At 39.7% G+C, this 26,237-nt stretch overlaps 3 protein-coding genes across 4 annotated transcripts; 1 reads left to right on the plus strand and 2 right to left on the minus strand.

Moving 5' to 3' along the window:
• Positions 1-3,696: 3,696 nt before the first annotated feature.
• LOC119486004 lies at positions 3,697-7,792 on the plus strand. Of its 2 annotated transcripts, none has more exons than XM_037765901.1 (5): positions 3,697-3,836; positions 4,675-4,883; positions 5,011-5,182; positions 5,484-5,586; positions 7,471-7,792. In XM_037765901.1, exons 2-5 carry the CDS (start codon positions 4,708-4,710, stop codon positions 7,587-7,589), a joined length of 570 nt encoding a protein of 189 aa, XP_037621829.1. In that variant the 5' UTR covers positions 3,697-3,836; positions 4,675-4,707; the 3' UTR covers positions 7,590-7,792. The 2 variants fall into 2 exon arrangements, with proteins under 2 accessions (XP_037621829.1, XP_037621823.1); XM_037765895.1 differs by having other exon boundaries at positions 3,731-3,836; positions 4,705-4,883.
• A 2,355-nt stretch (positions 7,793-10,147) lies between these two features.
• Positions 10,148-15,542, minus strand: LOC119485983 (complement C1q subcomponent subunit B-like). The gene is made up of 5 exons (XM_037765857.1): positions 15,386-15,542; positions 13,842-14,007; positions 12,853-13,084; positions 12,086-12,203; positions 10,148-10,736 (listed from the first exon to the last, which is right to left on the minus strand). Exons 1-5 carry the CDS (start codon positions 15,401-15,403, stop codon positions 10,527-10,529), a joined length of 744 nt encoding a protein of 247 aa, XP_037621785.1. The 5' UTR covers positions 15,404-15,542; the 3' UTR covers positions 10,148-10,526.
• Positions 15,543-21,511: 5,969 nt separating this feature from the next.
• On the minus strand, positions 21,512-25,591 carry LOC119485992 (complement C1q subcomponent subunit C-like). The gene is made up of 7 exons (XM_037765868.1): positions 25,436-25,591; positions 24,824-24,939; positions 24,683-24,745; positions 23,416-23,569; positions 22,420-22,560; positions 21,907-22,033; positions 21,512-21,763 (listed from the first exon to the last, which is right to left on the minus strand). Exons 2-7 carry the CDS (start codon positions 24,927-24,929, stop codon positions 21,629-21,631), a joined length of 726 nt encoding a protein of 241 aa, XP_037621796.1. The 5' UTR covers positions 24,930-24,939; positions 25,436-25,591; the 3' UTR covers positions 21,512-21,628.
• Between the last annotated feature and the right edge of the window lie 646 nt (positions 25,592-26,237).

Here is a 26,237-nt window from a genome sequence, read left to right on the forward strand (position 1 = left end):
TCACCTTCTACTCTTAACATGTATTATGAACTTTGCCTGCAGTTACCAGCATTCCCAGAAAATCCAGTACTCACCTGAGTTTCTCCTGGGGTTACAGTGTGATCGCCAGGCCGTGGATGATCCCGTACATTTGTTGTTGGATGGATCAAAACCGTAACCAGGATATATTGATTGGGACCGTTAATAACTTTGGAAAGTCTCGTCATGTCAGGAAACGAGGAAAGAAAGATGGTGTGCGTCAATCCTTCAACAGCTGAAGAATCACATTCTGCTGCCTCCTATAATCCTGGCAATTTCATGTGCAATCCTTGAGGAACAAGAATGACGAGCTACAAGGAAATGTCAACCATCTACGGATGCCTGTCTGATGGCAACTTGGCTCACCAATCTGGACACGGACTCGACTTTGGATATCAGCGGTGTGGGGCTTCTCTCCAGCAATGACTGAAATCACCTTATATAATATAATATTAGGAGCATCAGGAGAGATGGATTATACAAACACACCTCCTCCCAGTGACACACAGATCACTGGGAGGAGGTGTGTTTGTATATCAGTCCCAGATGGTGCAGTAATGTTTACCGGGTCCGGGTCGGCCTGCCCGACATTGAGCTTCTGTCTGTGTCGGTCACACCGTTTGTACCTCCAGAGGGAGTTCACCACTTATTCATTACTGTTATTTACATTCAAACAACGCCAATTCTGCTGCTGACACCATTTTTAAAGTGACACAGACATTACAATCCATCTCTCCTGACGCTCCTAATATTATATTATATAAGGTGATTTCAGTCATTGCAATGTCAAGAAATCATTGAATAGTTTTTATTGAATTGATTTTGTGCTGACCATCACGAACAAAAATGTGAAATGCATGTCTACGTACACAAATCAATACATTAAATTCTGTGCTGGTTGACTGGGCTGGGAGGAGGATGTAGTTACACTGTAGGACCCCAAGTCTCATGACAGACTCTTATTCATTGATTTCTCTTTTGGCATTCAGCACCATCCAGCCATTCCTGCTTGCTGAGAGGCTCATCAGTCATTTTCAACTGGATCCTAACCTGATAATGGATTCATTAACTGATAGGTCTCAGTGTGTGACTCTTAAGTCAGCTCTACTCATCCACTGGTTCCCCTCTCCCCCCTTCTTTACATCTTATACATCTTGTAAAAATAGACACATTATACAATTTGCTGATGGTTCTGTTCATGCTAGCCTTGTTGAAGGGGAGGTACAGGATCATGGGCCAGTGGTGGATGACTTTGTGTGATGAGTCTTTCCTCCTTCTACATGTGTCTAAAACCAAAGACATGATTATTGACTTCAGGAAGTCACCACCAAACCCTCTGCCAGCTGTAGTTAAAGGTGTTGACGTTGACCTAGTAGAGAGCGACACATATTTGGATATTGTTCCTGACAACAAACTGTCAAATCCCGTGTTGATGCTACCTCTAAAAAGGTCCAGCAGAGACCTTTTTTTCTGAGAAAAATTCAAGTTCACCCATAATTTTTGGGGAAAAATGTGTTCTTACTAAAATGAGAATATCAATTTCATATTCTCCAAAGGTCTAGAACCACACCGCTAACATGTCTAACAAACTTATAGGAGACATATTTTGTTTGTCGCTATTGCTCATCTTGGCTTGGATGGGGAGCAAATCTGTTGTGTAAACTGCTCAGAAACCTCCTTATTGTCAATCTAGCTAGGGAAGCCGTCCATCCTCTGAATGCTCTAGGTCTCTAGTTTGTGGCTGTATAGTTTCATGGGGCTGTGATTATCCTAGAGGTCACCACAGGTCATTTTATACAGTGAGGTCAAGTTTAAAAAAAATGGTCTCACTACAATGAAATGTCTCCTATGGGGACTAACATCATCACACATGAATACAGTTGGGCTCATTGGATCCACAAGAGTCTCAGCTTTACAGTGATATCCAATTTATGTAATTCAAGACTGTTTAGGGACCCCAGTATGCAGAAATATTCAGATACCATTTTAGAATAGGAGACAATAACACATTTATACTGCATGAAAAAAACTGCATGTGATTATCATAAAGTGGGCATGTCTGTAAAGGGGAGACTCGTGGGTACCCATAGAACCCATTTTCATTCACATATCTGGAGGTCAGAGGTCAAGGGACCCCTTTGAAAATGGCCCTGACAGTTTTTCCTCGCAAGCTAGTGTGACATGGTTGGTATCAATGGATTCCTTAGATTTCCTAGTTTCATATGATATCTGTTCCTTCACTCTATAGCTCTAAAACTGAAGAGGCTACAGCCTCTGAGAGATAGTAAAGTCACGATCCTGCGCGTCTCAGATTAAGGTAAATAAAACTATTCCAGTTGATCCTAATGATCCAAAATTAAACCTGCATATAGCAACTTAATTGTGAAGAAGTAATACATGTTTTTAACATTACTGCAGTGCTACAACCAGTTAGTTTGAGGTGATTATACACACAGTCTGTAAACAGCATTAGTCCAACGGAGTTACCTTCAGTGAACTACATCAGAGTGCTGCCATCTTGTGGCATAAATATTCAATTAAATGACACAGCAGAGCGTCTGCAGCAGAACTGTTATTACAAAGCCTCAAAAACACACACAATGACCACCAAAGCTCTGTTGTCTTTCAGAAAAAATAAAGGTTTATGTTCAGCTTCTTAGGTTTTTTTTATTTTGTCTTGCAATTTATGACGTAAGTTCTGTTTTGACAAGTCAACAAGTGAAATTGTGTTTGATTAGTAACAGAAGGTAAAAGTCAGACAAAAGATCTGCACACTGCACTGAACGAATCGGGTTGATACCCACAACCTGTTGTAGGTGTTAACTACTAGTTTGCATTTGTTTCTGTCATTTAAACCCTTTTAGACAGGCAATATAGCCTAATATTTTTGTTTTTTATATTTTCTATGAAGTTGTGTCTATGATAATTGTTTCCTTGTTGGAGGATTTATGTGATTCATGTAGGGCTGTCAGAGTTAACACGATAATAACGCGTTAACGCAAATTTGTTTTAATGCCACTAATTTCTTTAACGCATTACCACAATTTGTGCTTTAAAGCTAGAGTTAAGATACTGGTATCATATGAAACTAGAAAACCATGCCATGTCATACCAGCTTGTTGTGAAGGAGGCTCAATTTTGGCGAGGAAAAACTGTCATGTCCATTTTCAAAGGGGTCCCTTGACCTCTGACCTCCAGATATGTAAATGAAAATGGGTTCTATGGGTACCCACGAGTCTCCCCTTTACAGACATGCCCACTTTATGATAATCACATGCAGTTTGGGGCAAATCATAGTCAAGTCAGCACACTGACACACTGACAGCTGTTGTTGCCTGTTGGGATTGAGTTTGCCATGTTATGATTGGAGCATATTCTTTATGCTAAATGAAGTACCTGTGAGGATTTCTGGACAATATCTGTCATTGTTTTGTGTTAATAATTGATTTTAATATAATAAATATATACATACATTTGCATAAAGCAGCATATTAGTCCACTCCCATGTTGATAAGATTATTAAATACTTGACAAATCTCCCTTTAAGGTACATTTTGAACAAATAAATAATTCTGAGATTAATATGCGATTAACTATTTGAATCAATTGACAGTCCTAATAATTACCAGTTGTGGCCACAGGGATCGCTGTTTAGCAAAGGTTAAAGGCTTTAAGCATAGGTTAGTGTAACAGGATGTGTGCGTGCGTGTGTATGTGTGTGTGTGTCTCATGTTTCCTTGTGTTACAGTTATCTGATCCACAACTCTTCTCCACAGTGAGCAGCTGATCCTGTACAGCTCTGCATCAGGCACAATAAGGTAAAAGAAGATATTTAACAATTATCTAAACGTATTATTTCATAATGAGAGTTCAACAACGCAGCATCTCTATCATCTAAACTCTGGCATTCAGCTTGTTGTATGTTATAAGTCTTCAAGCTTTCAAAGCCTTTAACTTTTTTTTTCTTTCTTTGTTTTTTGGTGGTAAAAGAGATCAATTTGTATTTATTGTGTTGTTTGTGGCGGTGCAGCAGTTACTGTCAAACCTCGCTGACTTTCTTTGGTTTTTACATCTTCATAAACAATGACAGCTAAACTTTAAGTTAACACGATAATAACTCCATAATTTGTTTTAACGCCACTAATTTCTTTAACGCATTAACACAATTTGCATTTTTTTGCTCAATTTTAAAGCTATAGTGAAGATACTGGTATCTTATGAAACTAACAAACCTATAGATGATTTATGATTTTAGCCCGTTTCTGGCCTGAATTTCGAGCCATACGACTCATTTTAGAGTCGCACCGAATTTCAGCTTCGTCGGGCGTCGTTTGCCGTGCAGTGTACAGGAGGGACCGAGGACAGATTAACTCCTACTGACCAGCCGTGTGATCACTCAGGTCGTGGCTGATGATCGGACTGTACAGTGTGGTCACATAAATCGTGAGCTTTGGCTTATTTAAGCGACCTACTCGTACAGTAGGAGTAGGAAGTACACAACAACATTTCTAAAATCGTACAGTGTCTGCCCAGCTTTAGGAATCCATTGGTACCAACCATGTCATACTGGCTTGTCATGAAGGAGGTTAAATAACGCTCCAAACTTAAACTAAATTTTGGCGAGGAAAAACTGGCATGTTGACCTCTGACCTCCAGATATGTGAATGAAAATGGGTTCTATGGCAGGAGATGTGTCACCTGCTGACGACCCAGGGCCAGAACTGCTACCGAGAGCAGATCCAGAAGGAGATGTTGACCCGTTTGGCCTGGAAGAGCCGCTATGCCGACCTCTACCCGTCCCGCCACAATCCCCGAAACGACAGCACAGAACCAACACAGCTGCCCCGCCGGACCGCTGACTCCCGGTCAGCTGATTTATTCACATTAAACCTGCCGCTGTTTACAGTTTTGTCTTTATTAGATGACTTTTTGTAAAATCTTATTTATGTATCGCGCAAACTATTGATGATGTGCTCATGCTTCATCCACCAGGGCTGTCCTTCCTCCTGTCACCAGGACAACGGAGAAGCAGAGCGACCTTCCTCCTCCTCCTCCTCCTCCTGTCCTCTCTTTGGACGGTGAGGAGCGTCTCAGTGTGGCCCCCCTGATGAGGCCAGTTTCTCCTCAGACCAGACACTCTCTCTATCAGGACTCCTCACACCACGTACGAACCACTGTGACAACAACATACATGATGTTTGGTTTAAAATGTCCCTGGTAACACTTCTTTTTACAGGTCCGCCAGTTTCATGGTAATTAGGTGATAATTAGCAAGTAGCCTTTTTGAAATTTCTTTGGAATTACTGCCAAATTACCTCAAAATGTAGCTCAAAAAAGACTCTAAAATGGGGCCAGAAACGGGCTAAAATCACGAATTTCCATAATTTGGTTGGTTCCCATATTTCTGCCAAATGTTTTAAATAAAATATGTTTACAAGTCATTTTAAACAAAATGTCCTCCGCAGGGGAAAGGGCGGAGTCTGTACCTGCAGAGACGTGGCCACATTAGACCCGAGGAGAAGTTTGACTTTCCTCTGCTCTCGTCCTGGGAGTACGGCTGGAGGCTGGGTAAGTTCAGCACAGCCTCACGACAGTTTGTAATATTGTCACGGATTTTAATCGATTTGATTCGTGTACATATGGTGCCTTTAAATGAAACTCGTAAGCTCATGTTTACAACATGGGAAGTCGTGTGATATGCTTGGCGTTCAGGTAGTGAGAACACCGCTGCTAAGCAACGGCAATATCAACGTTACTGTCTAGAAGCCACAGAGGCTAACAATGTAGAAGGTTGCCCTCTGAGACCCACAATAGAGCCGGTTCTGTCATTTTTAGGGGGGTACAGGGGGTCTTTAGGGGGAGATAGCAGGTCAACAGTAGATGTCACATAGAAGTGGTGTACATCATCTGAAATCTGGGAAACGGAAGATTAATCTGAGATGCAGCTCAGCACTGTGTGTCAAGTTGTTCGAGTCATAAATCCGAAATAAACATGAATTAATTAATTATTCAAAATTAATTGTAAAAGTGTAAAAGGGTTTAAAACATTATGATCGAAGTATATGATGGTCATCCCCATTCTATATTATGTCTCATAAGTTGTTGCAGCAACTTTTGGGTTGATACCATTTGTTACACAGATTTAGTGGTAAATCTAACCATTTTCATTCACATATCTTGAGGTCAGAGGTCAAGAGACCCCGTTGAAAATGGCCATGACAAAACTTGCCCATCTTTCATGCCCAACTTTGGAGCGTTATTTAGCTTACTTTCTATCATCTAACATGATCAATGGATTCCTTAAGTTTTCTAGTTTCATATGATATCTGTAGCTTCACTCTAGTCCTAAACTGAACCTACTAGAGCCTCTGAAAGACAGTAAAGACAGTCGAGAACGCGTCTCCAGGGGCTAGCAAGCAGGCAACATAATGCAGTAAATGCAAAGTCATGATGACAGAGGAAAAAGATGAGGCCGTTGGAAATATCAACATTTTCCTCAGACATGTTATAAAATGACAAAGAAAAACAATATACAACTAAAATTACAATATATTCACTTATTATGCACCAAAAAATTAACTTCCATGGGCTCCTGCCGTCAACAAACACGTCACAACTCGTGAACTCGGAGCTTTCAGAAACTTTCCACTTCTGAGGTTGTGAATATCACAAGAGGGGGGCGTTCATATGGACTCATCTCCTGAACACGGTGAACACCACCACATTAGAAGGCATCAATATACACAAATTTCCATATTTTTTGTGGCACTCTGCAGGACTTTCAACAACGTATTTTCTTGCTTTTTCCTACAAATGTCCAGTAACACGTGATGCACATGTCAATTTCCACTCCAGCTTTTTCAAAATAAAACTACTTAGTCAGGAAAAGATGGTGGCTTAAGTTAAAATAACTCCCGAAGTGCTGTAACTTAAGTACGGAAGTTATGTGACAAATAAATCAACGTTGACTTCTGGTTTTCACACGGGACATGAACAGCGGTCTCCTGGGGAAAGTCTGGTGTTTTTAGACCCACCCATCCACCCTGACCTCCTCCATACACGGTGTTCGCCGCTCTTTCTACTTTCTGATTCACAATTACGTGGATTACATATGAATTGATTTTGTGCTGACCATCACGAAAAAAAATTGAAATTCGTGTCTATGTACACAAATCAATACATTCAATTTCGTCACTATTTCACAAACTGCTCTGCAACTGGGCTGTAAAGTTGAAGGCTGCTTTACTTCTGTTACTAACTGTAACTGGCAGGACTGGTGATGATGATGATGATGATGATGATGATGATGATGATGATGATGATGATGATGATGATGATGCATTATGATTAAAAACATATGTCTGCGTTTATAGCACCATATTCCTATACATTCTATCTTTGCTCTAGAACAGTTATTTCCTCCAGATTAACGGCGTCTGTCTGGATCCACAGGTGACTATACTCTGGATTACAGAACTCCGTCCCGCGCCAAGTCGTCGGTGGTGAAGAACACTTTCTACGCCAGGAACGGCGTGTTCAGCAACCCGTCAGCCACTGACACGCTGGGCTGATGTTCAGCCTTCAGACACCAGGGGTCGCTCTTTAGTAGGAGTGTAGAACAGCTAACAGGCTTTTATGTGATAAACACCATTCATGTTTGTTTTAAAGGAACAGTGTGTAACAATCAGAAATGGAATATAATGTTAATATCCAGCCCAGTCGCACAGCAGCTCGTAAAATAGTCACGAAATTGAATGTATTGATTCGTGTACATAGACATGAATTTCAATTTTTTTTCCTGACGGTCAGCATGATATCAATTTGTATGTAATCCACGTAATTGTGAACCAGGAAGTATAGAGAGCAGCTTAGGGAGGAGGTCGGGGTGGATAGGTGGGTCAAACACCAGACCTTCACCAGGAGACCGCTGTTCATGTCCCGTGTGAAACCAGAAGTCAACGTTGATTTATTTGTCACGTAACTTCCGTACTTAGGTTACGCCACTTCTGGTGTTATTGAAACCATAACCAAGTCGATCTTTTCCTAAACCTAACTAAGTAGTTTGTTGCCTAAACCTAACCAAGTTGATATTTTCCTAAAACTAACTATGTAGTTTTATTTTGAAAAGACTGGAGCGGGAATTGACACGTGTTGCTGGACACTCGTTGGAAACGCACGAAAAATATGTTTTTGACAGTCGTGCTGAGTGTCACTAACAAAAGGGGAAATTTGTGTCTATGTACACAAATCAAATAAATTAAATGTTGTGACTATTTCATAAACTGCTGTGAGACTGTGACTTTCTGCTTTTTGGCTTTGCAGCTTAGAGCAAAAAAAGCCAAAGATAATAAGCAGAAGAAATATACAATACACATCAACAATAACTTACATAAGTGATAGAATTTCTGCTGTACATAAATACCAGCCCTGTCTCCTAAAAGTTACGTTACAATACAACGAAACGCATTATGAATTTTTTTGAGAGAAACTGGATTTTCAGTTTATAGCTGAAGCTTTAATTATTTTGTGTTTGAGTGATTGATTAGAAAACACTATTATCAGATGTTTGATATAACATCTGAAAGATATATAATATTATATTATTTATGACGGGGTTAGAGGGTCTGACCATTCAGGTTCCTTGTGGTGATGACGATCCTCTTCTTCCTGTAACACTGTCTGTTAACCATCCATGTGGCTGTAAGGTTAAGTGTCTCCCAACCTGATGCTGTGTGATGGATAATTAATGAGCTCCTGGCCAGGTATCAGTCAGAGAGATGTTCACCTGATACCTCAGTGTTTTTAAACACTGAGCCACTGGAGGAAGTGTTACACACCACAACATTAAATATTTGATCACCAATCAGTCATAGTGAGTCCATTATGCCTCCGCCAAGCTTTTATTCCTGTTGTAAGTATAAAGTATAAACCTATTTAATGTTTAAATACGCTGATATTATCTTGCTCCAGATGTATTTACACATTATACGGCTCCTTCATGAGTTGGTGGAAACTTATTTAAATCAATCTTTTAATATCACAAAATTTGGATTATAGAAGTCCTAGTGCTCTAATTCAGCATCTGCACAACATGCACATGAGCAGATTGCTGGTAGAAATGTCAAGTATTTAACAGTAATTTTAGAAATTTTAGGTTTATTGAGGATACATGATAGAAGAGTTTTAAATGAAGTGTGTCTAAGTGCTTATAATTAAAGGGCCAGTGTGTAGGATTTAGGAGGATCTAATAGCAGAAATGGAATATAATAGTCATGATTATGTTGTGTTTTCGTTAGCTTAGAATGTGCCCTTCATATTGTAAGGCAGGCTTCTCGTTGCCTTTCACAATAAACGTACTTGTTACTGAATTAAACTACGGTAGGGCTGTGGGTAAAGCAAGAGCACGTGGACAGCTTCGTCCGTGCAACAGGATCCACTTTAATGTCTGATGAACAGGACAACCGAACACCGATAACCACAAAGTGGCACATTACTTCTTACATCATATCACTCCGCCAAGCTTAATCATCAATCACATTTTAAGCAAGTAAGGTGCGCCATATTATATAGTTCCAGATCTAAATTAAGGAGCAGAATACAATATGTATACTGTGTACAATGTGTGCCATTAATTGACTTAAATCTGAGAAAAATAAGGTAATCTACAAAATAAATCTTTACAAAAAATAAATCTAATCTTCTGCATTATTAAAAAGGGAAAATATTACTGTGATTAATATATAAAATATATTAAAAGGTGCAGTTGTTGTGCTCTCTCTCACAGCTACCCAGTCCAACGTGTCTCACGGCTCCTAACACTTTAAATCTGGAATTTATAGAGTATACGCAGTTACAATAACTGTATGTATAGGCTTGTAAAAGGAACTATTCCACCACGGACAGACCCACATCTGGCCTTGCTGGCCAACCTGCTCCGGCGGGAGCTGGAGCTGGAGAGCTCTGCGGCCGGCAGCAGCGGCTCCTCCTCAGTCTTGGAAAGGGAGGAGTGAGGGGAGGGGTACTCACTTGGTTGCAATCTGCAACCACACCACTAGATGCCACTGTCCCTTTAACAGTCTCAGGAAACATTAGTAATGTAGATGCATGTCACTCAATGTGGAAGCAATAGTAGGTTTCAGTGTTGTTTTCATTTTATTTTTGATGGTGGGGCAACAAGTTGTTTATATTTGGATCACAGATTGTACCTTTAAAATGTTCTAAAACAACTGAATAAAGCTGGTGAATTGTTCACTGTTGCGGATTTATTCCACTGGGATTAAAAGCAACAACAAAAAAAAAACAGTCTATTGGAAAGCTAGCTAAAATGGTATATTTTTGGACAATCAGTAATGTAAATGACACACTGATATAGCACTTCAAGGCAGCAGAGACACTATTGAGTCAATCTTTATTAATTATGCAGATTTTTGCACTATTACAGAAAACACAGTTAATCGCTGTAAATGTGATGATGTCAGCAGTGATTGAATGGACGGGAGGTCGGGGCTCTATGTGGTGGAAGAGATCAGGAAGCCGGTGAAGGTGTGACTGGTGCTGCTCTGGGTCGTCACTATGTTGTTGTACCTGGTCGCCTGCAGCGAGACCGTGTCTTCGGCCTCCAGCTCCAGGACCGCCGAGCCGGAGGTGACCAGGAAGCCCTCAGACGTGTCGCACAGCGTCATGTGACTTTCGCTGCCCTTCATCAGCGTCAGACACACCTATGTGATCATACAAACACACAAGGGTTGAAGAAGTACTCAGATCTGGTAAATGTGGGGCTCATTTTAGTGATTTTATATACTGCTGGGTTATGGAGGACGGAACCTGCCAAAATAAAAAAATAAATGAATAAATAACTAAATAAATAAATGACTTGATAAATAAATATGCCATTAAAAGTAACAAAAAATAATAATATATGTAGTCATTAATTAATTGATAAAATGTGACATAAATTGATATTTCTGTTTTAATTTGCTTTTTTACTTATTTACCTTTGTATTAATTCCCTTATTTATTTACTCTTCTGTTTATTTTCCACTTTTATTTATTCATGTATTTATTTTTGAGGATTTTTTTAAAATGTATTTGTTTATTTGTCTGCATTTATTTATTTATTCATTTTTGCATTCAGTTTTTTTTTATTAATTAATTCATAAAATGTGACAAATTGTTATTTTAATTTTCCTTTGTATTAATTCCCTTATTTATTTACATTTCTATTAATTTCCACTTTTATTTATGTATTTATTTTTATGAATTGTAAAATGTATTTATTTATGAATTTATTATTATTATTTGCATAATGAAGCAGAAATGCATAAATAAATGTAAAAATAAATGTATGAATAAATGTATAAAGAAAAGAATACAGAAGTTTGGGGAAATAAATAGTGGGTGAAATGCAAAGGGAAAATCATGCATAAATAAATGAATAAATAAATGCTTAAACACATACATAAATACACACATTTAAAAATAAACATAAAATAAAGTTAAAAAAAATTAAATCCAAAAATTATCCAAAAATCCCCAAATAAATAAATACATTTAGAAATTCCTAAAAATAAATACATGAATAAATAACAGCGGAAATTAGATACAGCTTTCATTTTGATTCAAATATATTGTACATATTCTTTATCGATTTTTTTTCCTATTCTTTTTTTTCATCTATTCTTTATTTATGTTTCTTGATTTTTGTACTTACTTTTCTTTCTTTTTTTATTATTATGTTGTGCATCAATACAACAAATTAAATTCCTTGTACATTATTAATAAACGTGATTCTACTAAATCCAGCTGTCTGAAAAGTTTAATATTTAATATGTAGTGGAGTAAAAGTATAAAGTAGCACGACATGGAAATGAAAACAAATAATTACCTCAAACTTGGGCTAGTAAATGTACTTTTTCAACCACATGTTTAAGTGACTAAATCAGATTCTTGAGGACAAAATGAAGCAAATCAAAACGAAGAGACTGAAAAGAGGACAGAAACAGTGAAACTAGAAAGACGCTGACGGATATACAGATAAGTTCTGTGAGAACAAACTCTTCAGACTCACTCTGCTCTTTGCTGAGACGTGATAACTGAAGAAATAGATGCCTCTGACAGTGCATGTGAACGTCCCGTTTGTCAGGGATTCTCCTTGATACTGATGATCCAGATCCGGCAAAATCTCTCTGAGGGAAGTTTTTACACAAACAGGTTTACAGAGTTAGTTTTATTGATTATTTTTACCATCCATGCATCCATCAAAATCTGCTCTATTTGAATCAAAGTCTTATGACAGTAGTGAGACTGTCAATCACATCTGATCAAACACCTTCACACAGTCCTGATAAAGCAGATTAGCTGAGTTTTTGACTGTTAATCTTTTTAAAAGATATATATTTTTTTCCCCAAATTAACTTTGAATGTTGTTTATTTAGTCATGAATATTTAATACTTTATAGCCCCCTTTTCTGTTAGTAACCATGATGAGGTTTTAGTCTTCTGCTAACCTCAGCAGTTAGCAGAGGGCTCAATTTTAGCAACATTTACTCTCCATCTCTGAAACGTTTCTCTGATATTGTAGCTCGCTGGAGCCTCGAATCACAGTTTGTCATCTCAAATGTCTGTGATATCTGGATTCTGGCACCCAACAACACAGCAAGATGACATTTTAGATGTGTAACTTTAGCCCACTGCTAGTGTTAGCCTCCAGTCTTTCCTTTGTTAAGCCTCCAGCTAACACCGTGACCTCATCATGACGTCAACACTAAAAGGCGTTTAATCACATTAAATGCCTCTTATGCTCCGTCTGTGACCTTTAACCTTCACAGCACTGACTTGTTGAAGTTGATGGCGGTGTCGATCTCTGGTGAGTGTGATATCTCCCGTTTGTAGGAGAAGAAGGATTTCTGCTGGTTGGAAGGGTTGAAGGGCCGTCCCTTCTCACCTGGCTGGCCTGGACTACCGGGAGGCCCCGAAAGACCCAAGTCCCCCTTCAGCCCAGGCCGTCCTGGGGGGCCCCACAGACCTGGCAACCCCTTCTGGCCCCTGACAGGCTCACCTGTCTCACCTGCTCATACAGAAAAACACTTATCACACGTGACGAAAGACTTAAGACAAAAGAAAGGCGTTATATTTAAAAAAATATAAAAAACACATGGTGAAGATTTTCATTTGCTTGTTTTGTCTATTTTCCCTGTTTTGTTTATCTCGTGTATCGTCCACTGGTCAACAGGTGGCGGTAATGCGGCAAGATACGCAGATATAGAAGAAGACTGCTGGATGTAAACAATGCAGGTGTCAAACTTTTAGGAAAAGTCAACTTTGCAAATGTTTAATGTGGCAGTAAATGCATTCAACATGTTTGTTCGACCTCAATGAACAGGAACAGTGTAAACATAACTTTTGTGTCTTTACAAGAAAAATTCACAGGCATCTTTATATGGAGGATGAAACCTGCCAACATAATAAATAAATATATGACTCGATAAATAAATAAATAAATATGTAATTAAATATAGAAAAAATAAATGTAGGCATTGATTAATTGATAAAATGTGACACATTTATATTTCTGTTTTAATTTGCTTCTTAATTTATTTTTCGTTGCATTACTTCCCCTATCTATATACTCTTTTTTTTAAATTTTCCCTTTTATGCATTTTTTTTTTTTTTTTTACTTTTACATTTATCTATTTATTTTAACAGGAACATTTAATCAGTCACACTGACACATTTTAGTCAGATTTACATTAAAACAACATGAAGGAAAACGTGTGAACGTAAATGTATGATGTATAATGTCTTAGTGTCCAGTAGGAGCTCACCAGGGTCTCCCTTCTCTCCTGGGGGACCGTCCCTGCCGTTGGGCCCATGGCTGCCTGGTATCCCAGGGATCCCTGGGATTCCCCCGCTGCAGGACTGAGTGACGACCGGGGTGATGTGAACTAAGAGCAGAAATGCTGCAGTGGTGCAGCTCAGCCACTGGGGGGCCTGAGTGAACACAGATGCACACACTTGTTTTTGGCAGAAAGGTATGGAGGACAGAACCTGCCGAAACAAAAACTAATTGAATAAATAAATAAATAAATCATTAAATGTAGCAATAAATAATATTAAAAATAAATGTAGCAATTAATTAATTGATAAAATGTGACATAAATTGATATTTATGTTTTAATTTGCTTCCTTATCTATTTATCTTTGAATTAATTCCCTTATTTATTTGCGATTGATCTGTACACCTGCACAGGTACGAGTTGATAAGCAGACACCGTTAGCTAGCTAGCTAGATAGCATATAGTCATCCACTCTGACCCCATGATGACACACGTTGAGTGACAGCCCCCTCATTTGCATAATGAGGCAGAAATGCATTAAGAAATGTAAAAGGAAAACAAAACAAAAATAAATAAGGGTTGAAATGCAAAGTGAAAAGCATGAATTAATAAATAAATACATACACTTAAAAATAAATATAAAAGAAATAAAAAAGAAATGCAAAAATAAATAAATTAATTTAAAAGAATTATACAAATAAATACATAAATAATTAAAAAGTAAAATTAAACAGAAGAGTAAATAAATAACGGAAATAATACAAAGTTAAATAAATATAGAAGCAAATTAAAGCAGAAATTTGATCAATTAATTAATGGCTAAATTTATTTCTAATATTATTTTGTTACTTTTAATGACATATTAGTTATTTATTGAGTAATTTATTTATTTATTCATTTATTTTTGATTTTGGCCGGTTCGGTCCTCCATACTAAGGCGGACAAACCTTAAACTTTATCCATAAGCAAACCCAAACCCAAAACTAAACTCCAAGTCTGAACCCTAAAATGTCCTGATCTGCCTTTTGGGGACCAGCTCTTTGTCCCAGAATGGAAGGTTTTCCTGCAGCTGACTTGATGGTTTTCTTAAATTTGTATTTTAATCATCAGAAATTGGATCAGTAAAACACAACAAGTTGACAGTGACACACATTATACACATTGTAGAAAGAGTGCATTCCTGAAGAGTTATCTGACAACAGCAATATGCAAATTATTCATCATAGGGCTGTAATATTTTGATTATTTTAGCTTGTTATCCAAAAATTATATATAGCCTATGTACACAGTATGATATACAATGTTATCAAGATATCATACATTTAAGATTAAGACAAATTAATGCGTAAAGAAAATAAATCTGCATTTAGATTTAAGCCTTTTAAGGACATGCAGCTCTAACAGCTCTGCCCCAGCAAGGCAGATACTACTGTACCACGTTTAAAGTCTAAAAACACTTCTGGTCTCAACAGTGCTTCTATCTGAATAGATGATTTATTATTCTTTGATTTGGTAGGACTCAAAATTCTCACCATTAGCAGGTAAAGCATGTCACTCGTGTTGCGGTGGAGCGATGATACGCTAATGGAGGTGAAGAGCTGTCCTGCTTCACAGAGACGGTCAGGAACAAATAAGAACAGGAAGTGAAACAGTTCAAGAGAACGTGATCACTGCTCTGGTGGTAATATCATTGTTAGGATGTAATACTGACTAGTCACTGAAGGAAGCGCCCTGCTGTCAGTGGTGGAATGAAACAAAGTACTTATACTCACATACTGTACTTTAAATGTGAGGTACTTGCATTTCATGTTACTTCTAAGTAAATATTGTACTTTTCACTGCAATACATTTATCTGACAGCAGTCATTTTGTAGATTAAGGGCCCTGTTTTAAAAAGTGCATAATCTGGGTGCAAGTTATTAAGTATGTTTTAGTGTCAAAATGCTATTTTCCCTTCAAGCCCTTCTAAAACATTTTCCCACATGGTGACCTGACGTAGATTTCTGCATGATGATGCTGCTACATGTACAGTATATATACATCCTTATAGTATAGTATATTAATACAGTAACTTAGAAGGCGTGCTCCCAGTTTGGAGAAGCAGACAGGAGTACTGGCATGGAAGCTAAGCAACGTACTGCTGTGGACGTCACGTTAGTTCAGATCAGAAAGTCACACAATAACACAAACAAAATTACTGTTTTTGTCAATGGAGTCTGGCAGATTTGAAGAGAGCGATAGAATAGCTTCAGTTCCCCGTCAGAAAGGGCTGTCTGATGGAGAGGTAAAGTGGTGAAAATAATCTAAATATAGTGTACACTTAACTTGATATTGATTTTTTTTTTTTAGATGGTTAAAATGTGTTTTTCTGCTGCTCAAGTCCACAGCCGCTTTACCTCGAAGCCGTTATATTGCTCTCTTCAAAGCCACCAGACCCCTTTCACAAAAACTGTAATTTTACCTTGCAGAACGCAGAAGTATACAAACAATCCCACTTTCAGGTATTTCCAAACTTATCACAGCTAACGTTGACTCAGTTAGTGCTAGCGTTCAGATTACTCATAACCTGATTGATGAGCTTACTGTGGTAATTTACGTCACTGCGTTGTGCTAACAAGTAGTTAAAATGAACCACAACTTTACCAGCTGCAACATTAAAGGGATACGTACACATCAATAAAGTATATCATATTATATGCTATTTTGAAATGGGCCATGAAGTGGAAATATAAAGCAACATAAGATTGAAATACTCAGACAAAATACTTCAAAATTGTACTTAATTACAGTACTTGAGTAAATGTTCTTTCTTCTTTCTGCTGTTCACGTCTTTATTTTTTAGTTTCCTCTCTGGGTTCAATGCCTTTTCCTGTAAATCTGTAATTATTTCACTGCATTTATCTGACAAAACAAATCGCTCATCAGAGGAAGTGAAACACTTTGACAAGAAGTCAGGAGAAACTGAAGAACTGATGATGAAGCATCGTTGAATGTTTCTGATTAAAAATCTTTCCTCCAAATTAACATTTTGTTCTGTTTTTCTCTGAACTTCCTCTCTGTTGTTACTGCTTTCTGGTCTGAACGTCAGTATCTGTTCCACAAAATATTAAATTTCCTCAACTGTATCTATCAAAAAAGACTTGATGTATACTTTTAATAATTACATCCTGTGAAATGTGCCAGTTTGTCATTTTCTGTCTTTCTCAGATCCTCTTTCCATTTCTTGCATTTTGTCGATGTTTTGTTTTTCATTTCTTCAAGTTTGGAACATCAAGCTTTTTCTTGACCTTCTTGTTTTTGGGACGTCAGCCAGTCGTGTCTAAAAGGTAATCAACAAAATTGCAAAAGCTCTTGCAAAAAGACTCGCTGCTCAACGACCTATCCCAACTTCAACCATTGGAGGTCAATGCCTAACCTCAACCATTGGAGGTCAATGTCTAACCTCAACCATTGGAGGTCAATGTATAACCTCAACCATTGGAGGTCAATGTCTAACCTCAACCATTGGAGGTCAATGTATAACCTCAACCATTGGAGGTCAATGTCTAACCTCAACCATTGCAGGTCAATATCTAACCTCAACCATTGGAGGTCAATTCCTAAACTTACGCATTGGAGGTCAATGTCTAACCTCAACCATTAGAGGTCAATTCCTAAACTATTTGAGGACAATGCCCTACCTTAACCATTAGAGGTGAATGCCTAACCTCAACCATTGGAGGTGAATGCCTAACCTTAACCATTGGAGGTCAATGTCTAACCTTAACCACTGGAGGTCAATGCCTAACCTCAACCATCGGAGGTCAATGCCTAACCTCAACCACTGGAGGTGAATGCCTAACCTCAACCATTGGAGGTGAATGCCTAACCTCAACCATTGGAGGTCAATGTCTAACCTCAACCATTGGAGGTCAATGTCTAACCTCAACCATTGTAGGTGAATGCATAACCTCAACCATTGGAGGTAAATGCCGAATCTCAACCATTAGAGGTCAATTCCTAAACTTAACTATTAGAGGTCAGGCCTAACCTCTACTTTGGAGGTCAATGCCAAACTCAACCATTGGTATAGCCATTTGATTTACATTTTAGAGTCCACTATTCCCATGCTAAATTCATGTTGCCTTCACACGTACGAGGGATATTCTCTAGAAACGTGACATGCATGTAATCCAGTGTAGATTTAATTGTCTCAATGTTACTGTTGACTCTCTGGACACCTTGTCAGAGCTGCATTAAGTTACTGCTAATGCAAATACAACACCCTCTTGCGGCTGCTTCACATTAATAGGTGTTCAACTGGCGAAACAAGGGGTGGCTTTTATTGTGAAGAAGCCACAGGAAACTATGTATTTGTTACTGAGGTTAACTTTGACTGATCGTTAACCAAACATGCATCTACTAAACATTATTGAGTTTGTCTGGCTGCACTGTGAACAAATGCTCCTCTGTTGTATTTTGTAGCTGCTCAACGTGTATTTGCTTTCATGGATGTTGCAGGACTGAAATCTCAAGTATTATAAAACTTAATTGACAGTCACGTAAACATTTCAGATTACAGCTTTAACCTGACACGTATTTACCAAACTTGACATAAACAAGAAATGAACAGAAATGTAAATTCTAGGGCTGTCAATCGATTAAAATATTTAATCGCGATGAATCGCAAATTAATCTCACATTTTTTATGTGTTAAAAGATGGCAAATATGCTTTATGCAAATGTATGGATATATTTATTATTGGAAATCAATTAACAACACAAAACAATACAGACACATATTGTCCAGAAACCCTCACAGGTAGTCTACTGCATTTAGCATAACAAACATGCTCAAATCACAACATGATATGGTTGGTACCAATGGATTCCTTAGGTTTTTTCTAGTTTCATATGATACCAGTATCTTCACTCTAGCTTTAACACTGAGCCCACTACAACTTGAAAATTTCAAGTTGCGTTAATGCGTTAAAGAAATTAGTGGCATTAAAATGAATTTGCGTTAACGCATTATTATCGCATTAACTTTGACAGGCCTAGTAAATTCAGTAAGAGACACTCAAGTACGAATGTTAAAGTTGTTTCATTATTACATTAGCCTCAAACACAAACACACAGCATGAAGCAATAATCGGGAACAGGCTTACATGTTGGCAAGAGGAAGGAAATCCATACTGTCAAACAAATCCAAGAGGTCACGGCTGGGTCAGGAACAGGAAACAGGTAAAAAAAATCCATAAACAGGTAACGAGGAAAAATAGGAACAGATCAGGTTCAAGTGCAGATAGCTGGAATGCAAACACATGAGCATCATTGACAATCAGGCAGGCAATGAGTGGAAAAAGGCAGGTTATGTACTGCAGGGCTGATGAAGGAAAGTGGAAACAATTGAGCAGGTGAACGAGACCGGTGGGAAAATCTGAGGGCAACTGGTGGACAGGTAGAAAATGGCAATGAAGTGGGAATGTGGTTCAAAGGAGGGACAGAGAGGCAAGAATAAACACACCTGAATCCGTCTTTCTTTAAACAATGCATAGAGATCCAAAGTAGATCACTGTGTTATGAACAGCCTGAGAAGGAAATGGAAATATGGCAAAAAAGGATAAATTACACAAAGTATTCTGGTGTTTTTTTTCCAGCTTGTTTAATTGGTTTTCCAGTTCAAATGATCTGTTTATGGACAGACAGAGAAAATAAAATCATTGCATCACATATTTTCATATAGGGTGATTAACTCACACATTAATGTAAACTCTGAGTCTGCATTATGTCTGCATAAACTGTAAATTAAAGGTGTTTTTAAGGGGCACATCTTCCCTTTTGAATGTGAAGCAAAATGGGGCTTAACTGGCAGCACAACATGAAACAGCAGTGGTACCCATATAGGCCTGCATAGAAGTAGTCGAAGTAGAAGAGAAGTTATTGGTCATTGTAATAATTCCTTGTCTCTAAAGACTCCTTCTCTGTTAGTAACCATGATGAGGTGTTTAGAGGCAGAATAATTGTCTGAACACGTTAGTTAACGCTGGCTAGCAAGTATTGTTGGCTTGTTTTTTAAACCGTGGCTGAAGAACATCCTGGTTCCTCTCAATATGTGCTGTCACACTCTCCAGAACCACTAGTGTTAGCTGAGAGAGGTAACATTAACCAACGGCACCAGATTAGCCGACCCCTACGCCGCTGACAGACTACTGCAGGAGGAGCAGACGGCTGACTAATGCTAGCTAGCTAGCTGTTGCGCTGTTGAGCTCATTTTCTGTAGCATGGTGGAATTAGCAAGGTAGCTAGCTAACTAGCCTGTCAGTCCCTAAATGAGTCAAATTGAACAACTTAATGCTTCATCCACACACTGTGGTCACAGCGTAGGAAAGCACAGAGCTATCACCAGATGAGTGACCACTTTGTTTGGCTAATTTGTGTGTGATATCTGGATTCTGGCCCCCAACAACACAGCAAGATGACATTTTAGATGTGTAACTTTAGCCCACTGCTAGTGTTAGCCTCCAGTCTTTCCTTTGTTTAGCCTCCAGCTAACACCGTGACCTCATCATGACGTCAACACTAAAAGAGTCTACTCGGCTTTGAAGAGATTCCTTCCTACCAAGTTATTGTTCTAAAAATATTGTTATGCTGCCCTGTTGGCCAGAGGCCTGTACTACGAAGCAGGATTTGGTGTTAGCGAGGTACCTTCAGGGTTAACCCTTCAGGGTTTTCTGTACTGCGAAGGTGGATCACCTCTTACCGAGGTAGATCACCATGGTAACTGATGCTGAACACCTGACCTGCTCCAAAGCAGGTTACGTTCCAGATAAGAGATCAACTCGTATAAAAGCACCTCCTACTGACCAATCAGAGCTCAGTGCAGTGATCGTATGGTAATATTATACACATATGAAGAAGTTTAAGTCATAATCCAGACTAAAAACAACACAGTTTAAACTGACAAATGCAGGAAGGAAAGCTGGCTGATTGCTGTGGGTGTTTACCGCTTTGAATTATATTTTCATACTTGTTTTTAAACTTCCTTTTGAGACCGTAGCTAAAAGAAGGCTGAAATAGTCATACACGCCATGCCTTTGATACTGGGCATGGTTAGGTATAATCCAGTCATCCGTTATACATTCAAAAGCTATTTATATCTAGGCGACTTTGTCTAACTTTTGAGTGTTCTGTTAAATTAATAAGTCTGTTAATTTACACATTCACACATCAGGAGTTTTTTCTTTTGCTAGCTGTTCTTGCTGCATTTGGCAGCTTCAACTGTGTTACTTCTAGTCTGGATTAAGTGTTTAATTTCTTCGTATTTGTCTAATATAGTTTACTCTTTGTAAAATGTGCCGCTCTGCTTGTCTGTCTGCAAATCTGTGGACTTGTCCACAGATTTGCAGACACCACCCCATTCATGTGAACGCTCTCATAGCCAGATTGAGAAACCCTGGGTTGATTTACCGAGTTGATAACCAGCGTCGGAGGACCGCTTAGCGGGATCTCGTTTGTTCGGGTTAGTGAAGCCAGATAACGAGAAGATACTGGTATGTTGAACTCACTTCGTAGTACAGACCTCTGATCTCTCTTGAAAGGAGATTTTAATAACAATGACACTTTACCTGGATCGATAAGGGAAATGTGAATGTACTTTTTCAAAAAAGGTTAAAGGCTCTGTGTGAAGAAAGGGAGGACTTTATTGAAGCTGTAGTTTCAGACTTAGACTGCTGTTGTAAAACTGTTTATTAAAAGTGAGGAAAAATGCTGTTTTGTGTTTCCCGTCCTGTTGGTCAGTGAGGGTGCAGCAGGAAGCCGGAGAAGATGCTGTAACCTGCCGGTTTTCCTCTCATCCCTCTGTAGTCTTTAGTCTCCAGCCAAACCTCCTGATCCCTCGACAGGTAGACCGCCAGGCTGCCCGTAGTCACCTGGAATCAGTCCACATTATATGTAGAAGTTATAGGGAGCATCTTTCTGCAGAGTTTAACACTAGAGACGGAAAGTACTTCCACATTCACTATGTGTCAGTGAAATTTTGAGGCAAATCTAAATCTGCGTTGTTTCATAGTACCTGTCTTCTGGTGCGTCGATGATCGCAGAACGACGCCAGCAGTGTTTGGCCCGCCTTCATCAGCACACACAGTCGGTCATCCAAAGAGGCGTGGTACACAAAGTAGTACGTTCCCGAGACCCGACACCTACAACACACACACTTCATTGATTCACTAAAAGTTTTTTTTTCCTCCTTGCTGGTTTTGCAGCTTGATCACACTGGATATCTGTACAAACAGAAATGTTTTATTTATTTACTTTGGTCTGAAACATCTCAACAGTAATCGGATTTCATTAAATCTTTGTACAGACGTTCATGATCCCCATAGGATGAATCCGGCTGACTTTTCCTGTAGCCTGCTGGCATGATGTTAACATTTATTGTTTTGAATGAAATGTCTCAACAACTATTGGATGACATTTGGTGCATCAACCCGTTCTCTCTCCCAACTCGTCAAATACCGCCGTTTGGTCAGTTTTGGTCAGTTCACAAAAATGTAAGATATGATAAGAAAACAGGTGTTTTTCTCACCTGAAGTGTCCTGTCGTGGTGTCGTAGTCATTGTTGATGTTGGTGATGACTTTGGTGAACCGGATGACGCTGGCTCTCTCCGGGTATTCGTCGGTTCCTCTGGCCACACTGAAGGCCGCCCGCTGCTGGACTCCAACAGTCCTGCAGCCACAGAAACAACACAAAGTGATGCTCAGAGCTGGATTCACCTGTTGGTGGGCCCCCAAGTTACTTAAAGGAACAGTGTGTAGGATTTAGGGGGATCTATTAGCAAGGAATAGCAAGGAATATAATATTCATATGTTTTCATTAGTGTATAATCACCTGTGTACGTAAAAATGAGCTGTTTAAGTCCAGTGTGTAGGATTTGGCGTCAGCTTGTGGTGTGTGTGCAGACTGCGGTAACGTGAGCCGCCGAGTGCTAAACCGCGGTAACGCTGGCCGCCGTCTGACTTCCGTTGCTCCTAAAGTGGCGTTATTATGGTAAGGATGGCCTCTGAGTGAGGCCAATGTCATTACCACAGTTTCACAAGTGTGTAACCACGGTGGCCTTCAGGTAACGTAAAAACATGTTTGTCTCTCTCTAGAACCAGAGTTTGGTTTGTCCATTCTGGGCTACTATAGAAACATGGAGGAGAAACATGGAGGACTCCTCCCAATGTAGATATGAAAGACTCATTCTAAGGTAACGAAAACACAACGATTCTTAGTTTCAGGTGATTATACACTAAAGAAAACATAGTTATTAGTATTATATTACATTTCTGCCAATAGATTCCCCTAAATAGCCCTGCGATGGACTGGCGACCTGTCCAGGGTGTACCCTGCCTTCGCCCAATGTCGGCTGGGATCGGCTCCAGCCCCCCCGCGACCCCTAACGGGATAAGCGGTTGCAGATGGATGAAGATTCCCCTAAATGTTGCACACTGGTCTCTTTAAAAAAAATAACATCAACAAAAACTCTGTCGTTATTAGAACACCTGTGCGTTGTTAAAGTGCCTTGCTCTGATTACATACCCTGGTTCTCCTGGTCCCCCTGGAGGTCCACCAACCCCTGGGACCCCTGGTTTTCCCGGTTCCCCACTCTGTCCTCGTTTACCAGGGCCCCCAGGCAGGCCCGGGACCCCCTTCTCTCCCTTCTGAGGGCCGAGGCCGCCTTGCCACGCCACTCCTGTAAACAGCAACAACATGCTGATCATCGGACATCCGTTTAAAGGAATGGTTGAACAGTTTGGGAGATTTGTGCTGTGTACGCAACCCGTTCTCACTCGTCAAATACAGCCATTTGGTCAGCGCCCCTCGGCATCGGAAACCGACGCACGGAGGAGCCCTTTAGCAACAGTATGTGACGAACCGGGCTTTCAACTAACTCCAATGTAAACCCACTCGCGGCGTTATTCGACGGTCGGAGAAAGTGACGGAGTATTAATAACATGAGAGTCCATTCAGGGCGGGTGGTGGATGGGTCAAACAAACAAGACTTTCAACCAGTAGACCGCTGTTCGTGTCCCGTGTGAAACAAAGTAATGATGGCTTATTTTGTCATGTCAGTCTTTAGTCACATGACACGTCGGTATTGTCAGTCCCGTGAGTCCTTAGTCACGTGAGTCTTTAATTTGTCAGTCCTGTGAGTCATGTGAGTCTTTAGTCACATGACACATCGGTATCGTCAGTCCTGTGAGTCATAGGAGTTTTAAGTCACATGAGTCATTAGTATCGTCAGTCCCGTGAGTCACATGAGTCGTTAGTCACGAGAGTCGTTAGTCACGTGAGTCGTTAATATTGTCAGTCCCTTGAGTCATTAGTATCGTGAGTCACGTGAGTCGTTAATATTGTCAGTCCCTTGAGTCATTAGTATCGTGAGTCACGTGAGTCGTTAATTACGTGAGTCATTAGTATCGTCAGTCCCGTGAGTCCCGTGAGTCACGTGAGTCGTTAATATCATCAGTTTCTTGAGTCATTAGTGTCGTGGGTCACGTGAGTCGTTAGTCACGTGAGTCGTTAATATCGTCAGTTTCTTGAGTCATTAGTCATGTGAGTCGTTAGTAGCCAAAAGTAACAATAGAAGGGTACCCTGTGCGTCGGTCTCCGATGTCGAGGGGCGCTGACAAAACGGCGGTATTTCACGAGTTGGGAGTGAGAATGTGTTGGTGTACAAACACTTCTTGTCATCCATGTTTTTTCCTTCCCTGTATTCTCTAGTATATCTCTATAATCTAGTGTAGAAACTTTAGATGGATCAGTGCGGCTGCTGTGTTTGGCTGTCAGAATATGTGTCGGGTACCTGACTGTCCTTTCTGTCCTCTCTCTCCGTCACGACCGTCTCTGCCAGGCAGCCCAGGAATACCTGAGGAGAAAAACACAGATAAACAAACAAAAGAAAACAAAACATATATGTAACATATACAAACATGCATGTACTCACCTGGCATCCCGGGCATCCCTGTTGCCCGGCAGGACTCCATGGCAACCAGCAGGTGGGTGGCCAATGAGAGCAGGGCGCCGATCACGAGAAGACAACGATGGAGCATGATGACGAAGCTTACGGGGGAGAGGAGGATACAAGGAGAGATGAGAGGAGATGAGGAGAGGGAAGGAGGAGAGGGAGAGCCGCCCACGAGGGAAATTGTTCGTCCAATCAGGTGCCTAATTGGCAGCCCATCAAGCGTTCAATGCTGGGAAGGGAAGCGATTCCTCGCCAATAGATGGAGGAAGTGGAGAAGATGGAAGAGAAGACAAGGAGAGAGGAGGTGGAGTGTTGCTGGTTCAAACTATTGTAATAACAGTGTTAGAATCTACCACAGTGCCTCTGAGCAACTGAATCATCTGCTGACAGAAAACAGCTTCAGTATAACACAAGAAATGCGATGTCAGATTATGATCAAAGTTCTCTTTTAACATAAAAAATACACAATCATTATAATGATAAAGAAAGGAAAAACAGGAGATGATCAGATTCTCTTTCATAAATAAATGTCATTGACTTCAGTCTGTAATCAACACACAGATGTGTAAAATAAATGAATATGAAGCTCACCTGAGAGAGCAGACGGCAGATTGAAACCCTCCTCGATGACAAACTGAAGTGAAGCTCCGAGTCCTGCAGCCGCCGAAGGAGGAAGCCGACGCAAAACCAAAGATTCAGCAGCTCTGACGTTGGATTATTCAGAGCCTGTTCTATGTAGTTCTGCAATTTAGGGAAGTTATTGAGAGAGAGAGAGAGACAGAGAGAGAGAGAGAGAGAAACAGTAGAGGAGGGAATCTTTTTATTAAACCTTTCCAACAGGTTCTCATCCCAACTCCTCACATACCGCCCCTCGGCGTCACGTTAGGTTTAGGCAACAAAACCACTTAAACCACATTAAAAGATGTTTCAAATCTTACCAGATGTGTAAAATGTGAGAGAGACCACACATAACGACATGTTGTGTTAAATTGAACAGTTTAGTTCCTATAGTGTGTGGAGAGAAACAGCAACACCACACACTAACAGATTCATTTTTCAACAAGAGTCCCCACTAAAAAAAACAGAAATCTCTCTAAATCTCTGGCGATCAAACGTGACTTTAGTGTAAACAAACATGGCAGACGACGGGCAGGAAGAATTAGAGATGTTAGCTTTTTACTTTGTACTGAAAATTAGCAAAGGATGGATGGATGAAGTCATGGAGACACGTTAAATAACCACTATTTTAATTACTACTTTATGCTTCACGCTCAGCATTAGCTCATGCATTAGCCGCGGCCGCCGGCGGTGGTCGTCCTTCCTTCTTCAGTCAGCTCGGTTCTCTATTGGCTATCGTTCTTTCCCACGTGACTGCGTCATCGGCTGTCCTCGG

The sequence above is a fragment of the Sebastes umbrosus genome, chromosome 1 (assembly GCF_015220745.1).
Source record: "Sebastes umbrosus isolate fSebUmb1 chromosome 1, fSebUmb1.pri, whole genome shotgun sequence".
Taxonomy (NCBI): domain Eukaryota; kingdom Metazoa; phylum Chordata; class Actinopteri; order Perciformes; family Sebastidae; genus Sebastes; species Sebastes umbrosus.

Bases quoted from the DNA above. Each gene is read 5' to 3' on its own strand.
- LOC119486004 (XM_037765901.1), top strand. From the start codon at position 4,708: ATGTGTCACCTGCTGACGACCCAGGGCCAGAACTGCTACCGAGAGCAG. The intron at 4,884-5,010 runs GTCAGCTGATTT...TTCATCCACCAG, and splicing joins CGCCGGACCGCTGACTCCCG to GGCTGTCCTTCCTCCTGTCA. The intron at 5,587-7,470 runs GTAAGTTCAGCA...CTGGATCCACAG, and splicing joins GGAGTACGGCTGGAGGCTGG to GTGACTATACTCTGGATTAC.
- LOC119485983 (XM_037765857.1), bottom strand. The intron at 12,204-12,852 runs GTCAGTGCTGTG...AACTTCCCTCAG, and splicing joins ACCGCCATCAACTTCAACAA to AGAGATTTTGCCGGATCTGG. The intron at 10,737-12,085 runs GTGAGTCTGAAG...ATGATCACATAG, and splicing joins ACGTCTCAGCAAAGAGCAGA to GTGTGTCTGACGCTGATGAA.
- LOC119485992 (XM_037765868.1), bottom strand. From the start codon at position 24,929: ATGCTCCATCGTTGTCTTCTCGTGATCGGCGCCCTGCTCTCATTGGCC. The intron at 22,561-23,415 runs GTATGTAATCAG...CTGTGGCTGCAG, and splicing joins GGGGGACCAGGAGAACCAGG to GACTGTTGGAGTCCAGCAGC. The intron at 22,034-22,419 runs GTGAGAAAAACA...TGTGTGTTGTAG, and splicing joins ACCACGACAGGACACTTCAG to GTGTCGGGTCTCGGGAACGT.